At 43.4% G+C, this 17686-nt stretch overlaps 1 protein-coding gene across 1 annotated transcript; it reads left to right on the forward strand.

The window, feature by feature from the left end:
• Window positions 1-2451: 2451 nt before the first annotated feature.
• Window positions 2452-17477, forward strand: LOC140305143 (uncharacterized). The gene is made up of 5 exons (XM_072383904.1): window positions 2452-2640; window positions 5212-6411; window positions 12807-13466; window positions 15051-15089; window positions 16083-17477. Exons 1-5 carry the CDS (start codon window positions 2452-2454, stop codon window positions 17238-17240), a joined length of 3246 nt encoding a protein of 1081 aa, XP_072240005.1. The 3' UTR covers window positions 17241-17477.
• The last annotated feature ends 209 nt before the right edge of the window (window positions 17478-17686 follow it).

Here is a 17686-nt window from a genome sequence, read left to right on the forward strand (position 1 = left end):
CACACTGACACAATCAGGTGAGATTCAAACCGGGAACCTTCTTACTAAAGGTTATTAGGCTAAAAACATATTTATTTCAGATGGCTTTTAATACCCAGTAGTATGGTGACTCTTTTATATTATCTTATTCAATTTTGCTGTATTTTATTTTATTGCGTTTACTGTTATTTTATTGTATTGTACTTATTCTTTTCTTTATTTATTATCTGATGTAAAGCACTTTGGTACCGAAATGGATTGTTGTAAAGGGCTGTAGAAATAAATTTACTCTGAGCTGACGGAGCTAACCACACCACCCCTGGATTGATTCAGTTTGAGCTCCTCCATTTTGTTCTGTCCCTCCTTAAATGTTCAGTTTGGAGCCCTGTGCCAACATTAAACTACATAAATTCAGTAATCAGTCCCCATAAAAACACACCTGAGCAGTGAAGCTTCATGTGGAAATGGGGGTGACGAGAAGCAGAAAATCCCACTTCTGTTCGGTGAAGCATCTTATTGTTTCCTGCTGTTTCACAGGGAATGAAACCAGCTCGACTCCAGAACCTCCCCGGGACAGAAGCAGAACACACTGGGTCCCTCTCGGTGTTGTGGGTGTCATCGTTTTCATGGTCATCGGACTGGTTGCTCGAGCTGTGAAAAAGAGAAACAAAGGTCAGAGTTCAGGGTTATTCTCTAAGTAAAAGAGCTTTTTAAGAAATAAATGGACAGAAATAAAGAACAAGGATTAAAAGTTGGATTTTAGTGTACTGATGAAACATTATTTAATTATTTCTGTAAAAAGGAAGGAATCCCACTGCTAACGTAGAGAAACACCATTTGAACCTTTCAGCTGATGCCATTCACAGGCTGCATTTCTAATAAAGCTCCTTTTTAACCCCTTAAATCACTTTTATTCCATGTTTAAGGAATCGGACCGTGAGAAATCTTGGGATTTTAGGCTGTAAAATGTTTTAAATAATAAAAACGTGTTTATTCTTCTCCTCCCCGTGACTTCTGTGACACGTCTTCATCTCGTCTTCCTCACAGAGACACATCAGGGCGGCGACGGGGAGGTTTGACCCCCGATGGAGGGAAACTGCAGAGAGGAACACGTTGAAAACATCAGCGATGGATGAGGCTAAAGTCGCTAATGCCCCCCCCCCAGTCTCAGGATCAAAGTGCTATTTATTCAGGGATCTCAGGGATCTAATATAAAAGTAATAAAACTGTGAACGTCTGTGTTTTAAAACACAAACATCAAGCTGTTTTAACTCTTTTAGAAGCCTCTGCTGTGGCCCAAATTCAGTCCTTCACTCCGTCCCAAACTGTGACTGAGCAACAAAACGAGAAGTTGGAAACTTTCTCTTCCACGTCTACAGCTGTGACGCTTTGCAGCAGAATATCACACATGAGATGGGACACATCCTCGGGTTTTTAATCCAGCGGATCGAGCCTTATCGTGGAAGAAGAAGTGAAGTGTGACGGCTGCAGCCTGTGAATTTGGACCCGTGATGTTCTGGATCTGCAGCAGAGATCTTCTTAAGTGTTGACCAGCAGCTGTGTGTTTGCACCGCAGACTGAACTGTTTCAGAGACGGTTTTATTTCTGCTTTCACTGATAATTTAACATGTCAGACAGCAGTTGGAAAGCAGCCTTAAACCGGCACATAAATTCAACTTTAAACCTCGACATTTAGGACTTCTGTTGTGTTTAGCAGCTGAAAACAGGAGAGGACAGAACCTGCTCTGGCTGTTGGAAAATGAACCGGGCTCAACAAAGCGGAGAGAAAAATAAAGGAGCTCTTTCCAGTCTAACTTCTGCTGTGTCCTCTGTGCTTTCTGCTGCTTCACCTACAAATAACTGACCTTTTTGAACTCTTTAAACGAGCCGTGGCCTGCAGACCGATTCTTTGCATCCGACGGTACCTGTGTGCAGATATCATGTGACTCATCAGCGTAACCTCAGCTGAATGTGGAAGGAAAGCACGTCCTGTGTTATTGCCTCATGCTGGTTTCTTATTTTAGCTGCTCTGACTGCGCACATGATTAATTTAAAAGGAATTAACCGACTGTACGATAGTTCACACATGGGTCACAAGCACTTGAACCTTTTATTGCTCTTACTCCATCCTTTGATAATGCGAGCTGGCTTTTAGCCTCTGCGCTGCTGTTTGTGACACAGTTAACGGCTTCTGTGCTTCAGCCAGAATTCCAGGAAAAGGAGAGTTGTTTTGCTGAGTCATTACACGTTTCCAAAAGTCAATCATATCATTTGTTGTATCTGATCTCAACTAAATGCTTTGACATGTGCAAAAACTGTGACAAAACAGCAAGAGAGAGTGCATGAAAGGCTCACTGAGTGGTGAGGACCTCATAATGTCGACCTTTTGTTTTCAGTAGCACAGAAAAACAGCAAAAACTGTCTGTGGACTTAAATCATTAGATTAAATGTATGTAATATATCCGTATTGTCATGACAACCAACATGCCAACACACACAAACACAGAACACCCACCGGCGTGGTTTCTGGCTAACATCCAAGAGGTGAACGCAGCCAAAGCTGTTTCCTCCTCTTTGTCTTACAGGAAGTTGTTGACTGTGGGTCAGCTGAGAGGGACTCTGGACAGACTGCTGTCACTGAAAGATGACAATAAATGGGATGTTTGCTGCTTTCTTAAAGAGAAACTAAACTAAAATAATGGAATCTGTCGTAGCCAAACTCAACCGAGTGTTTGTGAGGAGCAAAGACTGTGACATCACCTGAAAGACTGACAGAAATAACCCCGTAAATAATAACAGTAACACGCAATCAGCTCTGCGAGTTCAGGACAAACTGCACCGGTTACAAAGAAATGATGGGATTATAAACCAGAGATCTGTGTGGAGGAGACACTGGTGCATCATGGGATTATTGCTCGGTGGAAAATCAGAATCATGCCAAAGCTTTCGTTTTCTCTGAGGTGAAACAGGAAAAGACCTCTGGTTCTCGGATGGATGAACCCTGAGGTATCTGCCGCAGCTCTCCTGTGCTTCGGCTCTTTTGGACCAGCAGCTTTTATGGCTCAGAGATGAAAACTTTCCTTCGGATCTGACCCTGGACCAGCCGACCTTCCAGACCAGGTTCATGCGCCGGACACCGTCATCTTTGTCTCTTCCTCGGTGTTTATTAGCCCTGCTGGTTCATTTCTAAGATCTTTTTAATAGGATCATTTGTGCAGATTTAGTCTAACGCCATTCAGCACATCCTTTTTATGAATGGGACCACAGTGAGGCTTTGTGCAGCCTGATCAGCCGCTGAACGGGGCGTGTTCTGTGTGGGTTTGGCTGGCTGCCCGGTCACAGACTCTCCCTGTAGTACGATAAACTGCTGCTTTGTTATTTCAGCACCTTCCATTGTTTGAATCTATCTTCAGCGTGCGTCTTTTTGTTCTGAATGCTTCATCAATCATCTAAATTAATTTGCTGTCATGCTGGTGTTCAGATTAAGCATCAATGCTCTCTGTCCACACTCAGTGGACAAAAATGTCCACTTTTCAAGTGCAGGAGACAGTCTGAGGAGGGCCTGAATGCTTGGTTGAAAGCGTGTAACGGCTCGTTAAAGGCGACTGACTTGATTTATTCCTTTGGACAAAGAAGGCCTCTCCATCCTGCTTCAGTGACTGCCGCCCTGAGGCCTCGAGGCCTTGGCCCCCATCATCATGAAGAGCTTCCAGCAGCACATAAAATCTGTCCTCCCACCTTCCCTGGACCCCGAACAATTGGCATTTCGGGCAGCTAGTCCCCTGATGATGCCATTTCCACCGCCCTCACAGGAAACAATTTTTAAACCAAGGGATTTTTCCTCGCCTTTCCTTGAAATGCCTTCAAGTGTTTTCTTGTTCCAGAAGACGAGCTGCACTTTGGTCCCATTGAATAAAGGCTGCTGCTCCCCACCACACGGTTATAAATGTTCTCTCATCAGCAGAGACGTTAATCTGAAGCAAAACAAAATGCACACGATAGGATGTAACTGTTCAGTAGTTTATATCGAACCGATCATTGATCAGTTTGATTGGATGAGAGTAAAATAGGACCGTGACCAGATTGCACTTCACACCCTGACCACTTGGTAGCGACTGAGCATGTTTCATCTTTTTTTTTTTTTTTTTTTTACCTCAGCCTCTTTTACATTTTTCAAATTACTTTTAGCTTGGACCCCTTTTAAAATACACCACATCTTTAACTGTACTTTTTAACCACATGATATTAAACATGTGATACTTTAAATACCTCCCATTTACCCTGAATTTGATCATATGCTCACACAGCTCACAACAACCCCAATGCAAGCTGCAAAGACATAGAATACAACGGCAGTCTCCTTTTTCCATTCTCTCTCCTCACTGTCCTGTGAGTGAGTCTCTCCAAACCCCTCTGATTACCCACCTGATGCACTCAATCTGCTGCCCTGAGAATTGAAGACAGGAGCAACAACAACAACAACAGGAGCAACAGCAACAGCAGGAGGAGCAACAACAACAAGAGCAACGGCAACAACAGGAGCAACAAAAACAACAAGAACAACAACAGCAGAAGGAGCAGCAACAACAGCAGGAGAAACAACAACAAGAGCAACAGGAGCAACGACAACAACAACAAGAGCAACAACAGGAGCAACAGCAGCAACAACAGCAGGAGAAACAACAGAAACAACAACAGCAGGAGCAACAACAACAAGAGCAACAGCAGCAGAAGGAGCAGCAACAACAGGAGCAACAGCAGCAACAACAGCAGGAGAAACAACAGAAACAACAACAGCAGGAGCAACGACAACAACAACAAGAGCAACAGCAGGAGCAGCAACAACAGGAGCAACAGCAGCAGGAGAAACAACAACAAGAGCAGCAACAACAACAGCAGGAGAAACAACAACAAGAGCAACAGCAGCAGAAGGAGCAGCAACAACAGCAGGAGAAACAACAAGAGCAACAGGAGCAACGACAACAAGAGCAACAGCAGCAGGAGAAACAACAACAAGAGCAGCAACAACAACAGCAGGAGAAACAACAACAAGAGCAACAGCAGCAGAAGGAGCAGCAACAACAGCAGGAGAAACAACAAGAGCAACAGGAGCAACGACAACAACAGCAGGAGCAACAACAAAAGGAGCAACAACAACAGGAGCAACAGCAGCAACAACAGGAGCAACAACAGCAGGAGAAACAACAACAAGAGCAGCAACAACAACAAAAGGAGCAACAACAGCAGCAACAGGAGCAACAGCAACAACAACAGCAGGAGAAACAAGAGCAACAGCAACAGCAGGAGAAACAACAACAAGAGCAACAGGAGCAACGACAACAACAGCAGGAGCAACAACAAAAGGAGCAACAGCAGCAACAACAGCAGGAGAAACAACAACAGGAGCAACAACAGCAGGAGCAGCAACAACAAGAGCAGCAACAACAACAGCAGGAGAAACAACAACAAGAGCAACAGCAGCAGAAGGAGCAGCAACAACAGCAGGAGAAACAACAAGAGCAACAGGAGCAACGACAACAACAACAAGAGCAACAGCAGGAGCAGCAACAACAGGAGCAACAACAGCAGGAGAAACAACAACAAGAGCAGCAACAACAACAAAAGGAGCAACAACAGCAGCAACAGGAGCAACAGCAACAACAACAGCAGGAGAAACAAGAGCAACAGCAACAGCAGGAGAAACAACAACAAGAGCAACAGGAGCAACGACAACAACAGCAGGAGCAACAACAAAAGGAGCAACAACAACAGGAGCAACAACAACAGGAGCAACAGCAGCAACAACAGCAGGAGAAACAACAACAAGAGCAACAGGAGCAACGACAACAACAGCAGGAGCAACAACAAAAGGAGCAACAACAACAGGAGCAACAGCAGCAACAACAGCAGGAGAAACAACAACAAGAGCAGCAACAACAACAGGAGCAACAACAGAAACAACAACAGCAGGAGAAACAACAACAAGAGCAACAGGAGCAACGACAACAACAACAAGAGCAACAGCAGGAGCAGCAACAACAGGAGCAACAGCAGGAGAAACAACAACAAGAGCAGCAACAACAACAAAAGGAGCAACAACAACAGCAGCAACAGGAGCAACAGCAACAACAACAGCAGGAGAAACAAGAGCAACAGCAAGAGAAACAACAACAAGAGCAACAGGAGCAACGACAACAACAGCAGGAGCAACAACAAAAGGAGCAACAACAACAGGAGCAACAGCAGCAACAACAGCAGGAGAAACAACAACAAGAGCAGCAACAACAACAGGAGCAACAACAGAAACAACAACAGCAGGAGCAACAACAAGAGCAACAGCAGCAACAGGAGCAGCAACAACAACAACAGAAGGAGCAGCAACAACAGGAGCAACAGCAACAGAAGGAGCAGCAACAGCAGGAGCAACAACAACAGAAGGAGCAGCAACAACAGAAGGAGCAGCAACAACAGAAGGAGCAGCAACAGAAGGAGCAGCAACAACAGCAGGAGCAGCAACAACAGCAGGAGCAGCAACAAGAGCAACAGCAGCAACAGGAGCAGCAACAACAGCAACAGAAGGAGCAGCAACAGCAGGAGCAACAACAACAGAAGGAGCAGCAACAACAGAAGGAGCAGCAACAGAAGGAGCAGCAACAACAGCAGGAGCAGCAACAAGAGCAACAGCAGCAACAGGAGCAGCAACAACAGGAGCATTGCATTACATTGCAAATGTACCAGGAACTTGATTGAATTGCCGGGTCTTCAGAGGATGCATCACAGATCATGGATCTCCCTCAGACTGTGCAAACACTGTTAGAATTAGCTGAGCAGGTAGAATCTAATCTGGGTCTGAGGCCCGTCAGAACCAGTCAGAGAGCTTGGCTGCAGACACAGTAATGAGGTTGATGCCAGTAAACCTGTTCAGTCCTGGAACGGCTGGATGCCGTGGAGCCTGAAATGGGACGAAGACGACCATCAACATCCGTTCAGTCCAGTGAAAGCTATTCATGAAATGGTTTAAAAATGGTCACGGCCTCGAGTAGGACACAGATGGAGGGTCAGTTCACAGAGGAATGTTTATTTAACATAAACAACAGGTTTAGGATATCCAGACAGAGACAAATAAAGAGGCTGTGAAACTCCTGAGAACTCTAATCAATAACTGTGGAAGAGGAGGGTGCAGCTATGAAAATTATCTAAATCAAAAAACTCTCCACTCCAGGAGGAAAACAGAAAAGGCTTTGAAAAGATAACAAATAAACTCTGAGGCACTGTGAAACTAGACAATTAACTGTCAGCACGCCTTTAACGGCGCCACAAAGACCTTAAAGAATGAAACACAAATCGCTCCAGTTAAGGAGGTTTCTATGAAACATTAAATCAAAATCTCTCCAAACGGGAGGAACAAAACCAGGCTGTGAAACTTACTGTGAATATAAACGACAGCTATGGAAAAACTGAAAAACAACTGAAAAACATTCAGGACAGCTGTCAATCTTCCCAGGAGAGGACGTCCCAGCAAGTTCACCCCAAGGTGAAGAAGCCCAGAGCTACATCTCAGACTCTACAGGCCCCAGTTAGCATGTTAAAGGTTAAAGGTCACCCCAAGGTGAAGAAGCCCAGAGCTACATCTCAGACTCTACAGGCCTCAGTTAGCATGTTAAAGGTTAAAGGTCACCCCAAGGTGAAGAAGCCCAGAGCTACATCTCAGACTCTACAGGCCTCAGTTAGCAGGTTAAAGGTTAAAGGTCACCCCAAGGTGAAGAAGCCCAGAGCTACATCTCAGACTCTACAGGCCTCAGTTAGCATGTTAAAGGTTAAAGGTCACCCCAAGGTGAAGAAGCCCAGAGCTACATCTCAGACTCTACAGGCCTCAGTTAGCATGTTAAAGGTTAAAGGTCACCCCAAGGTGAAAAAGCCCAGAGCTACATCCCAGACTCTACAGGCCTCAGTTAGCATGTTAAAGGTCAAAGGTCACCCCAAGGTGAAAAAGCCCAGAGCTACATCTCAGACTCTACAGGCCTCAGTTAGCATGCTAAAGGTTAAAGGTCATACATTTCAGACTCTACAGGCCTCAGTTAGCATGTTAAAGGTTAAAGGTCACCCCAAGGTGAAGAAGCCCAGAGCTACATCTCAGACTCTACAGGCCTCAGTTAGCATGTTAAAGGTTAAAGGTCATACATCTCAGACTCTACAGGCCTCAGTTAGCATGTTAAAGGTTAAAGGTCATGGCAGCACAGTTAGAAAAAGACTGAACTGTCAAGTTACCAGAGGGACTCAGGATGCAGATGCAGGGTCGTGTGGTTTCAAGAGGGTTTTATCTAATTAGACAAACACAGCAGATCACGGCACTGCAGGGCGCTCTCCCTAAATAAACCTTAAGTAACTAAGGTGGAGAAGGAGCGCGGCTATGAAAGTTAACAAACATAAAATCTCTCCGAACTGAGAGGAAAACAGAAAAGCTATGAAGACTTAACAAAGCAAAGACTCGCTCTCGAAATGAGGAGGAATAAAATAAAACAGAGGCTCTATGAAACTTTAGTGATAACTAAAAGCTCTCCGGAGGCGACTAAGAATAGTAAGAACGAAAAATCGCTCCTTGAAAACGGAGGAAAAACAAAACTATGAAACTTACCGTTCAATAAATAACTAAGACTATGGACAACAATAAATTACAAAGATAGATGCACTGCAGGCTCGAGGAATCATGGATCAAGGGACAAGACAAGAGGCTGGTACCGAAGCTCAAAAGGAGACAACATACTGGCACAAGACAAGGGAAACGCAGACTATTTAAACACATGAGGGACCAACAGGTGGAAACACTTTGGGAATCAGAGAAGATAATGAGACACATGACATGGGAGGAAGGGCAAGATACCTGAAACGAGAGGAAAAGGTCAGTGAATTTTCAAAATAAAACAGGAAATGACGAGACATGGAACGGAAAATAAACCGTGACATGAACAAGGATGGCTTGTTTGGAAGGGCTGCAGGAGAAAGCCTCTTCTCTCTAAAAAGAACATGGCAGCACAGCTTAGGTTTGCAAAGCTGCATCTGAACAAAGCTCAAGACTTCTGGAACAATGTCCTTTGGACAGACCAGAGCAAAGTGGAGATGTTTGGTCCTAATGCAAAATACGTTATTTATCCCAAAGGGAAATACTTTGAACTGCAGATGAACAAACGTTTGTCAGCTGGTTTTTAATTTGCATCAGTGACAACAGCATATTTTTAATAGTAAGACATACTGCAGCAGCGTAATTTCCCTTCAGGGATAAATAAGTAGTTTTTATCAATTTTGCTGCTGCTCTGCATTCTCGACATTTCCTCTTCAGCTCATCTGGATCAGTGGTTTTCTCCCAGGCATCAATGTGAAAGAACAAGTGAGATAATGAGTTATTACGTACTGATGGCAACAGTACAGCTGCCTCTGCCATCAAACTCTGTAACTGCACTAATTAGAGTCATTAGTAAAATAAATAGACCAGAGCTGCACTGAAAAATGCCCCAGGAGCATAGTGTGTGAGATGGAGTTGATAAAGTGGCTGCCTTTATGCTTCTGCTTTGTTTTCCAGCTCTGCATAAATCTTTTATGCTGAACTCCCTCCCAGCACTGCCCCCACAGACTGTTTACTGCCACATATTTACAGATTTGCCCTTTTCTCTTGCATATTTGGAACATTTGAAGCATTTTTTAAATATTTTTTGCCTTCTACTTTGTATTTTACTTGATTTTTATTACTGTTTTGCACCAGGGATAAGAGGGAAGCACTATTTAAATTATGTGTATGTCCTGCACATTCGGCAGCATTGATAATAAAAGTTTAATTGAATTGATTTGAGGGTTCAGGCCTGTGCTTATGTTGCAGATGTGGTTTCTTATGAGGCTGAACCGTTTGTAGATGATTGTAGTAAGGATGGTTAAATGAATGTTATTACTGCTGTTAATATTGAGAAGTCAGATAGAAAGTCTCATATTTGTGGCTGGTTGATTCATTTTGGCTGCAGATATTCTCCAGCACAGGCTCAGACTGGGTTTTGCTATGTTTTTTATGTATTTAAAACCTACCTCTGGGCTCCTTCGTTCCTCGAAGGAACATCACCTGGTGATGATGTGATTAGTGAGGTGGAAAGATTACATCTTTCAATTAACAGATATTCAACAAGTCGTTGTTGGATGCTTCTTTATGTAATTTCGGTTAATTCAAATGAGAACTCACGAAGCAGCACGGATTCACATAAATGTGAATATAAATGGACAAACTTTCCAAATGCTGGCTCGTCATGCCTCACTCTCATCTCTGTAAAATTATACGCATCTAAAACTTAACTGAAGTTTCTCGTCCTGAGTCTTTGGAAACAATCGGGTTGATTTATTCACCCTGTTGCAGATGATACTTTACATTCGGTTTGTTCGTAGTTTTCAATGAATCAGCAACCAGATTAAAGAGGAAACGGACTCTCATCCATCCTGAGAAGAACATGAGTGCTGGTCGAATTGGAGAAGCATTAGTGTTGTATCGCCACCTGCTGGTGGAGAAGGTGAACGACAGAAATCTAATCCAGATTACTGTAACTGATAATAAATGCATTCCTGCACACATGTATGTGACATGTTTTGTTCTGACTTCAATTAAAAATTAAAATTAATACACAAATGCATGAAAAGTTGTTTCATTGGAACAAAAGACAGTCATCCTTCCCTGTAAGACTCATCAGATATGTTCTCTGACCCTGATAGTGAACCAATAAATAAAACGGCCAATCACAGACAGAAGGTGTGTGTTTTTCCTTGGAAAAAAGGTGTGTCAGATGTACAGGCAGCACCACCGCTTGGCACCTGAAAAGGTACGCATGCGTGTAAAAAAGGAGGGAAAGAAGTCATATTTACCCGGAGCAGCAGCAAGTGGGGACAAGAGTCTCCAGAGATCACCTGAACGAGCCGTTAACAGGTGAGATTCTGAACAGGGCCTCATGAATCCGTTTATAAATGGCAAGGCAATTTTATTTCTATAGCACCTTTCATACACAAGGAACTTCAATGTGCTTTACAAGAGAAATACATGAAAGGAACGATAGATCAGTAAAAACAAAAGCTGAAAGCAAGAAAAACAGTGCAGAAAATGCATTTAAAAGGCAAAAGCAACAGCAGACAAATATAAAAACAACAGCTGCAGATTTTCCTACAGTATCAGGTTCACTGGTAAGCTGCAGTAAATAGTGATGTTTTAAGGCCTGATTTAAATGAGTTTAGCCGACCTCAGATATTCTGTAAGTTTGTTCCACAGGTGGGAAGCATAGAAACTAAAGGCTGCTTCGCCTGGTTCGGTTTGACCCCGAACACACTGAGTAAACCTGTTCCAGATGCTCTGAGGGTCTGGGAGCTTCGTATCGTACAAGTAAATCAGAGATGTATTTAGGCCCGAGGCCATTTAGTGCTTTATAGACAGTAATAAGATTCTAAAGTCTATCCTTTGACACAGGAATCCAGTGCAGTGGCTTTAGCTGCTCCTGCAGCGTTCTGATTGATTTTCTTACTCCGGCCTGTGAAGACACTGTTACAATAGTCCAATCTGCTGAAAATAAAAGCACGAACAAGCTTTTCTGTATCTTGTTTAGACAGAAATTATTTTATTCTTGCTATGTTTCTGAGGTGGTAGTCGGCTGATTTAGTAATTGTCTTAATGTGACTTTTGAAATTTAGGTCTGAGTTCAGAACTACACCAAGATTTCTGGCTTGATTTGTAGGTTTTAGTGTCCTGGCATCAAGGTGAGCTCTGGCTGTTGATCTTTGTTCTTTGGGGCCAAAACCAACTATCTCAGTTTTTTCTGTGTTCAGTTGTAGAAAATTCATGACTCTATTCTGTTCATTTTTCACATTTCATGTTTGGTTCGATCTTATTTATTCTGCAAGTGAAACAAGTGAAGCTGACTCTTCTCTGCGGATGCATTTGGCTTCACTGGCTGCCTGTCCTTTATAGAACTGATTTTAAACTTTTAATGTTTGGTTTTAAAGCTCCTAAAGGCCTCACCCCATCGTATTTATCTGAGCTTTTAACTGTAACCCTGGCAGAGCTCTGAGGTCAACAAATCAACTTTTGTTGGAAGTGTTCAGGTCAAAATACAAGCCCTGGGGTGACTGAGCCTTTTCTGCTGCTGCCCCCAGGCTCTGGAATAAGCTCCCCCCCGAGATGCATCTTATTTCTGACCTCTGACCTCTTTAAATCAGGGCTAAAAACCTACTTATTTCAGATGGCTTTTAATACCCAGTAGTATGGTGACTCTTTTATATTATCTTATTCAATTTTGCTGTATTTTATTGCGTTTACTGTTATTTTATTGTTTTGTACTTATTCTTTTCTTTATTTATTATCTGATGTAAAGCCCTTTGGTACCGAAATGGATTGTTGTAAAGGGCTGTAGAAATAAATTACATTTACATTTACATTTGGACATGTTGTAAAGCAACAAATACTTTTCCTTCTTTGGCTGTAACTTCATTCTATTTTCTGACTGTATAAAAGCTTCACACAGCAGTAAATCAAAGGAAATGACTAGATGGCGAGCCTGATATGCCTTGTCTTGCTGTGATTGGTCAGCTCGGTTGTCTGTAAAGAGAAGCTGAGCTGGGATTGGTTGGTAGTTTTGTAGGCGCTGGGTCTCCTGTGAGGCAGGATGAGGGCTTCAGCTCGGTCACATCAGGTGAAACATTGATGTTTAATTTAATTATGGGCCTTCTTTGACAGTTTTCTTTACAATAACCTCATGTCTGTGTACTTTGTCTCTCTAAGACATCTAATACATACAATTATGTGTTTTTTTTAGATATTTGTGATGACACCAGAGAACATTTTTAACATTCTGGAAGAACTGGAGAATGATGAGTTTAAACGGTTCAAGTGGCATCTGGAACTGCTTGACATGAAGCCCCCCCTCAGAAGGTCCCAACTGGAGACAGCAAACAGGCACGAGACCGTGGATCTGATGACGCACACCTTCACACTTTCTCGGGTAACGAAGGCAACCATAAAGGTTTTAAAAAAGATGAAAAAGAACGACTTGGTGCAGAGATTGTCTCAAAGCAGCTCAGAACAAAACCGCCAGTCACTGGCAAAGATGAACATGATGTCACCTCAGTCTGACAGCGGCCGCACAAGAGCCAGAGATAGGGCGCGTGATCAGAAATACAGCCTGCCTAAGGTCATCATTGAAATTGTAGCGGATTCCAAGGAGCGAAATGGCACATCTAGACCTCCTATCATCAAGATTTTGGCTGCTCGAGGCTATGATGTAATCAAGAACAAAGCTCTCATCAAGACCACCACCAAAAGGCTGAAGGATAAAGGGACTCTGGTTAAGAATAAGAAACCTGGGGGCTCCTGGTCCTACAAGCTCAACAGTAAGGTTGAAACCAAGACCAAAACATCTGTTCCCAAAAAGAAAAAAGCCATAAACACAAAGAAGGCCTCTGATGTTCGCAAGAAGGTGGCTAGAAAGACTGCTAAGAAGTCTGCAATAACTAAGAATGCAGCTAAGAGCCGCATGTTGACCACAAAGGGGCTCAAGAAAGCTATTAAGACTAATCCAATCAAGAAAAAGACCATAAAGTCAAAGAAGAACCCCAAAGTTCCCAAAAAGGTGGGTAAGAAGGTCGCCGCAAACAAATCCAAGAAGGCAGCGACTGCTAAAAAAAAGGCTAAAATATCTGCAGCAGCTAAGAAAGCAACCAAGAGCCGCATGATGATCATGGAGGGGCACAACAAACCTTATAACACTGTTGCAATGAAGAAAAAAGCCATAAAGTCAAAGAACGCCTCCAAAGTTCCCAAAAAGGTGGCTAAAAACGCTGCCGCAGCCAAATCCAAGATGGCGGCTGCTAAAAAGAAGCTAAAAACGTCTGCAGCAGCTAAGAAGGCAACTGAGAGCCACATGATGACCTCAAAAGGGCACAAGAAACCTATCCCAATAAAAAGAAAAGCTATCAACTCAAAGAAGGTCTCTAAAATTCAGAAGAAGGTGACTGAAAAGGCTGCCACAGCCAAGAAAGCCCTGGCTAAGAAGGTAGCCACAAACAAATCCAAGAAGCCAGCAGCTGCTAAGAAGAAGGCTAAAACGTCTGCAACAGCAAAGAAAGCAACCAAGAGCCGCATGACGATCATAAAAGGGCTCAAGAAACCTGATAAGACTGTTGCATTAAAGAAAAAAGCCCTAAAGAAGGCCTCCAAAGTTCCCAAAAAGGTGGCTAAAAAGGCTGCTGCAGCCAAGAAGAAGTGAGCTCTCATGTCAGTAGGTTTCTGGTTCAGTCTGTGTTACTTTGTCTTTGAGATTTCAGATTTCTGTGTTAGCTTGTTTTGTTCTTGTTTGATCTCTGTCTCATTTCCTGCATTGTTTTTGTGTTTTTCATCCTGCTATATTGCATCTTTGCCGTTATCTTAAGATCTCCTTTAGCAGAAGATACACTGGACCGTCCTTCGTGAGAGAAAAGGGATAAATCTGTCCCACAATTCTTTGCAGCCACAACTTTCAAAGCGGCCTTTGATCATTTTCATCCAGTCGAGCTAACTGTGATTCATAAATTTGAGGACAGGCGACTTTTTTATAATGTTCTAATTATGGTACATTTCTCCAGCATTTGCCCCTCAACCCAAACTATAAGCTGCTCCCAAACATATTTCTCCTGTCTGTACTTTAAGGTTCTTTCAATAAATAGTTAACATATATTTAACAAGTCGTTGTTGGATGCTTCTTTATGTAATTTCGGTAAGGGTACAGGTGCTGGACTGGCCTTCCTGCAGTCCTGACCTGTCCCCCAACAACCACCCCCCCGTACTGTTGCACACCTTTAGATGTGTTTGAGCTCAGCATCCTGCAGGGCCTTCAGTCCAACAGAGATCCAGAACCCAACCATCTGTCCTCCTGTCTCGCCTCCCTCTGCTCCAGCCACACAGTTATCAAAAACACTTTATCTGAGGGGATTTATCACCGGTTATCAAGGCCTCGCCTCAGCACCCTGGCACAGATCTCTCCGACCTTTGGGACCCCCTAACAGGCATTTTTCTGCCTTTTCAGTCCAGACACGGAGCTGCAGTGAGAGGTGGAGCAGCACAGGTAACAGGAAGTGGCTCAGAGGAACCTTTATTCAGTCTCTGACACACTTTCACTTTCAGTTTTCAGCACCTAGGCTCGAGAGACGTTGCTGTTTTACTTCTGAGGAAAGTCAAGCTGCTTTTCTCCAGAGTTTTGGACCAAGTCGAGTCTCTGGTGAGTACAGCTGCAATGACATTCAAACAAAACTGTGTCTTTTCTTATGTTTTTGGAGCCGCTCAAACTGAGCTCTTGATGAAGGTTTGTCTTCCAGCCCTGTTGTTTTTTACTCTGAGGCTCCCTGCATAGTTTCCACATTAAATCAACACCAAACTCCGCGCTTCTTTTGAAGGCTCGTTCTCAAACCTTTCTGACAAAGACCGGATGTGGCTCCCCCCCCCCTCCAGGCTGGCTGCCAGCAGCTGCTACTCAGCTGGAACACTTTTAACCCTCATTCATAAACCCACCATATATATTACACAATATACAAATAATATGTGCTCCATTATAAAGATGAAACACGAGAGAGTTCAAAGTGTTTAAAGTCAGGGAATAAACAGCAATTTTCTCTCCTTTCTGAACCAGCTTTGTGTGCCTTCAGGAGGATATTTGTTGAGTTTTCTTACTTTGGATTTGTTTTTTCTGTTATTCTGTTTTAGCTAATCTTTTTGTTTATAGTTCCTCTCATGGTTTGCCTGTTGTTTGTTGAGAAAATGTGGATGTAACGGGGGGATCAGACACTTTGCTGTTGTTCCTCCTCCTCACTGATGATTTCTGGACTCTGAGAACAAATGAAACTAACAGATATGAACACCAGTTCTTGAAAGACATTTTACTGATTTTCTGTCGTTTTTTTGTGGATAAAATGACATAAAAAAGATCAGAACCTGGAACAGTTGTGTTCATGACTTCAGAAAAGGATCAAAAAGGAGAAATAAAGTGAAATAAAACCATGTGGAAATGTGTTCAACAGTTTCTGTTGATCTCTGAGCAGCCTTTTTTCTTTAAAAACTCTTTTTCATCTGTTTTCATTGTGCAGACATGTCTGCTGCCAGCTGTCTGCTGACTCAGGATCACTTTCTGTGCTCCATCTGTCTGGATGTCTTCACCGATCCGGTCAGCACACCGTGTGGACACAACTTCTGCAAAAGCTGCATCACAGAACCCCTGAAAAACGACGTCCCGTTTCTCTGTCCCGCGTGCCAAAAGATGTTCTACCCAACACCGGAGCTGCAGGTTAACTCTCTGATTGCAGAGCTGGTCGAGGTGTTCAGAGGATCCGCTCAGGGCAGCAGATCAGAGCATCAAGCTGCCAATCCAGGAGAAGCTCGCTGTGACGTCTGCAGCGGAAACAAAAGGAAAACAACCCTGGTTTTCTGTCTGGTGTGCCTCTGCTTGATTTTCTGCCAAATGACTCAAGGCACCGCTCTGAGAGGAGGAACCGCTGGAGACTTTCTGGAAGTCATCGAAGACATTCGACTGAAGATTGAGGAGGTCCGACTCTCAGTGCAGCTCAGTAAAGAACCAGAGGGGGAGTTGGAGCAGAAACTTGCTGAGGTGATGAAGAAGGAAATTCCCAAAGTGCTCATAAGAGAGGAGCTGATGAGGGTCCAGCGCTACGCTGTCGATGTGACCTTTGATCCCGAAACGGCGAATCCCAAACTCATCCTGTCTGATGACCGGAAACAAGTGAGATGTTGTCACTCCAGGTGGAATCTCACAGACAACCCGAAGAGCTTCACTGATTCACCTGTTTATGTTTTAGGAAAGCAGAGAATGTCCTCTGGCAAATTTTACTTTGAGATTCGGGTTAAAGGAAAGACCGATTGGACTTTAGGAGTCGCCAAAGAGTCGATTAGCAGGAAGGGAGGCGTCCCACTGCGTCCTCAGAACGGTTACTGGACCATACGGTTGAGAAATAAGGCTGAATACAGGGCTCTGTCTGGGCCTCCGGTCCGTCTCTCCCTTCGGTCTCGTCCTGAGTCGGTGGGGGTGTTTGTGGATTATGAGGAGGGTGTGGTGCTCTTTTATGATGTGGATGCTGCAGCTCTGATCCACTCCTTCACTGGCTGCTTCTTCACTGAGAGACTCCAACCTTTCTTTGATCCAGGCCTTAATGATGACGGTGAAAACTTTGCACCTCTGATCATCAGCCCAGTCAATCACTCTACATGAAACAATACACATAAAAGTCAGTTTGGATCAGTTTAAAGTTACAATGAGAGTCAAAGGACCGCTAATACTTCACCAGGTGATGAAGGATCCTGTAAGTAATTCAAAAGTAAAACGTATGCATGTCTTTTCTTTTTTCTTACATCGTAAGAAGCAGGAGAGCCTCGTGCAGATAAAAACAATGACTTATGTGTGTTTTAAAGAATCTGTACCCTCTGTAGAATAATTCAGTCCAGATTTGACTTTTGATTTTCACACAGCACCTCGTTTAAGGTCATCCACCTGCACTTTTTCTGCAAATGTGAATAAAGATGAGGGAAGTCTGGCCATTTGACTTCAAGTACGCTTTTCTCATTATAAAGGTTTTACAAAGATTTCATTTACTGTCTTATACCTTTGGAAAAATATCTATTGATGTTGTTTTAGGTAAGTATCTAATGTGATATCAG

This window comes from Leuresthes tenuis, unplaced genomic scaffold, assembly GCF_036924035.1.
Source record: "Leuresthes tenuis unplaced genomic scaffold, fLeuTen1.0.hap1 SCAF_4, whole genome shotgun sequence".
In the NCBI taxonomy this organism is placed as follows: Eukaryota; Metazoa; Chordata; class Actinopteri; order Atheriniformes; family Atherinopsidae; genus Leuresthes; species Leuresthes tenuis.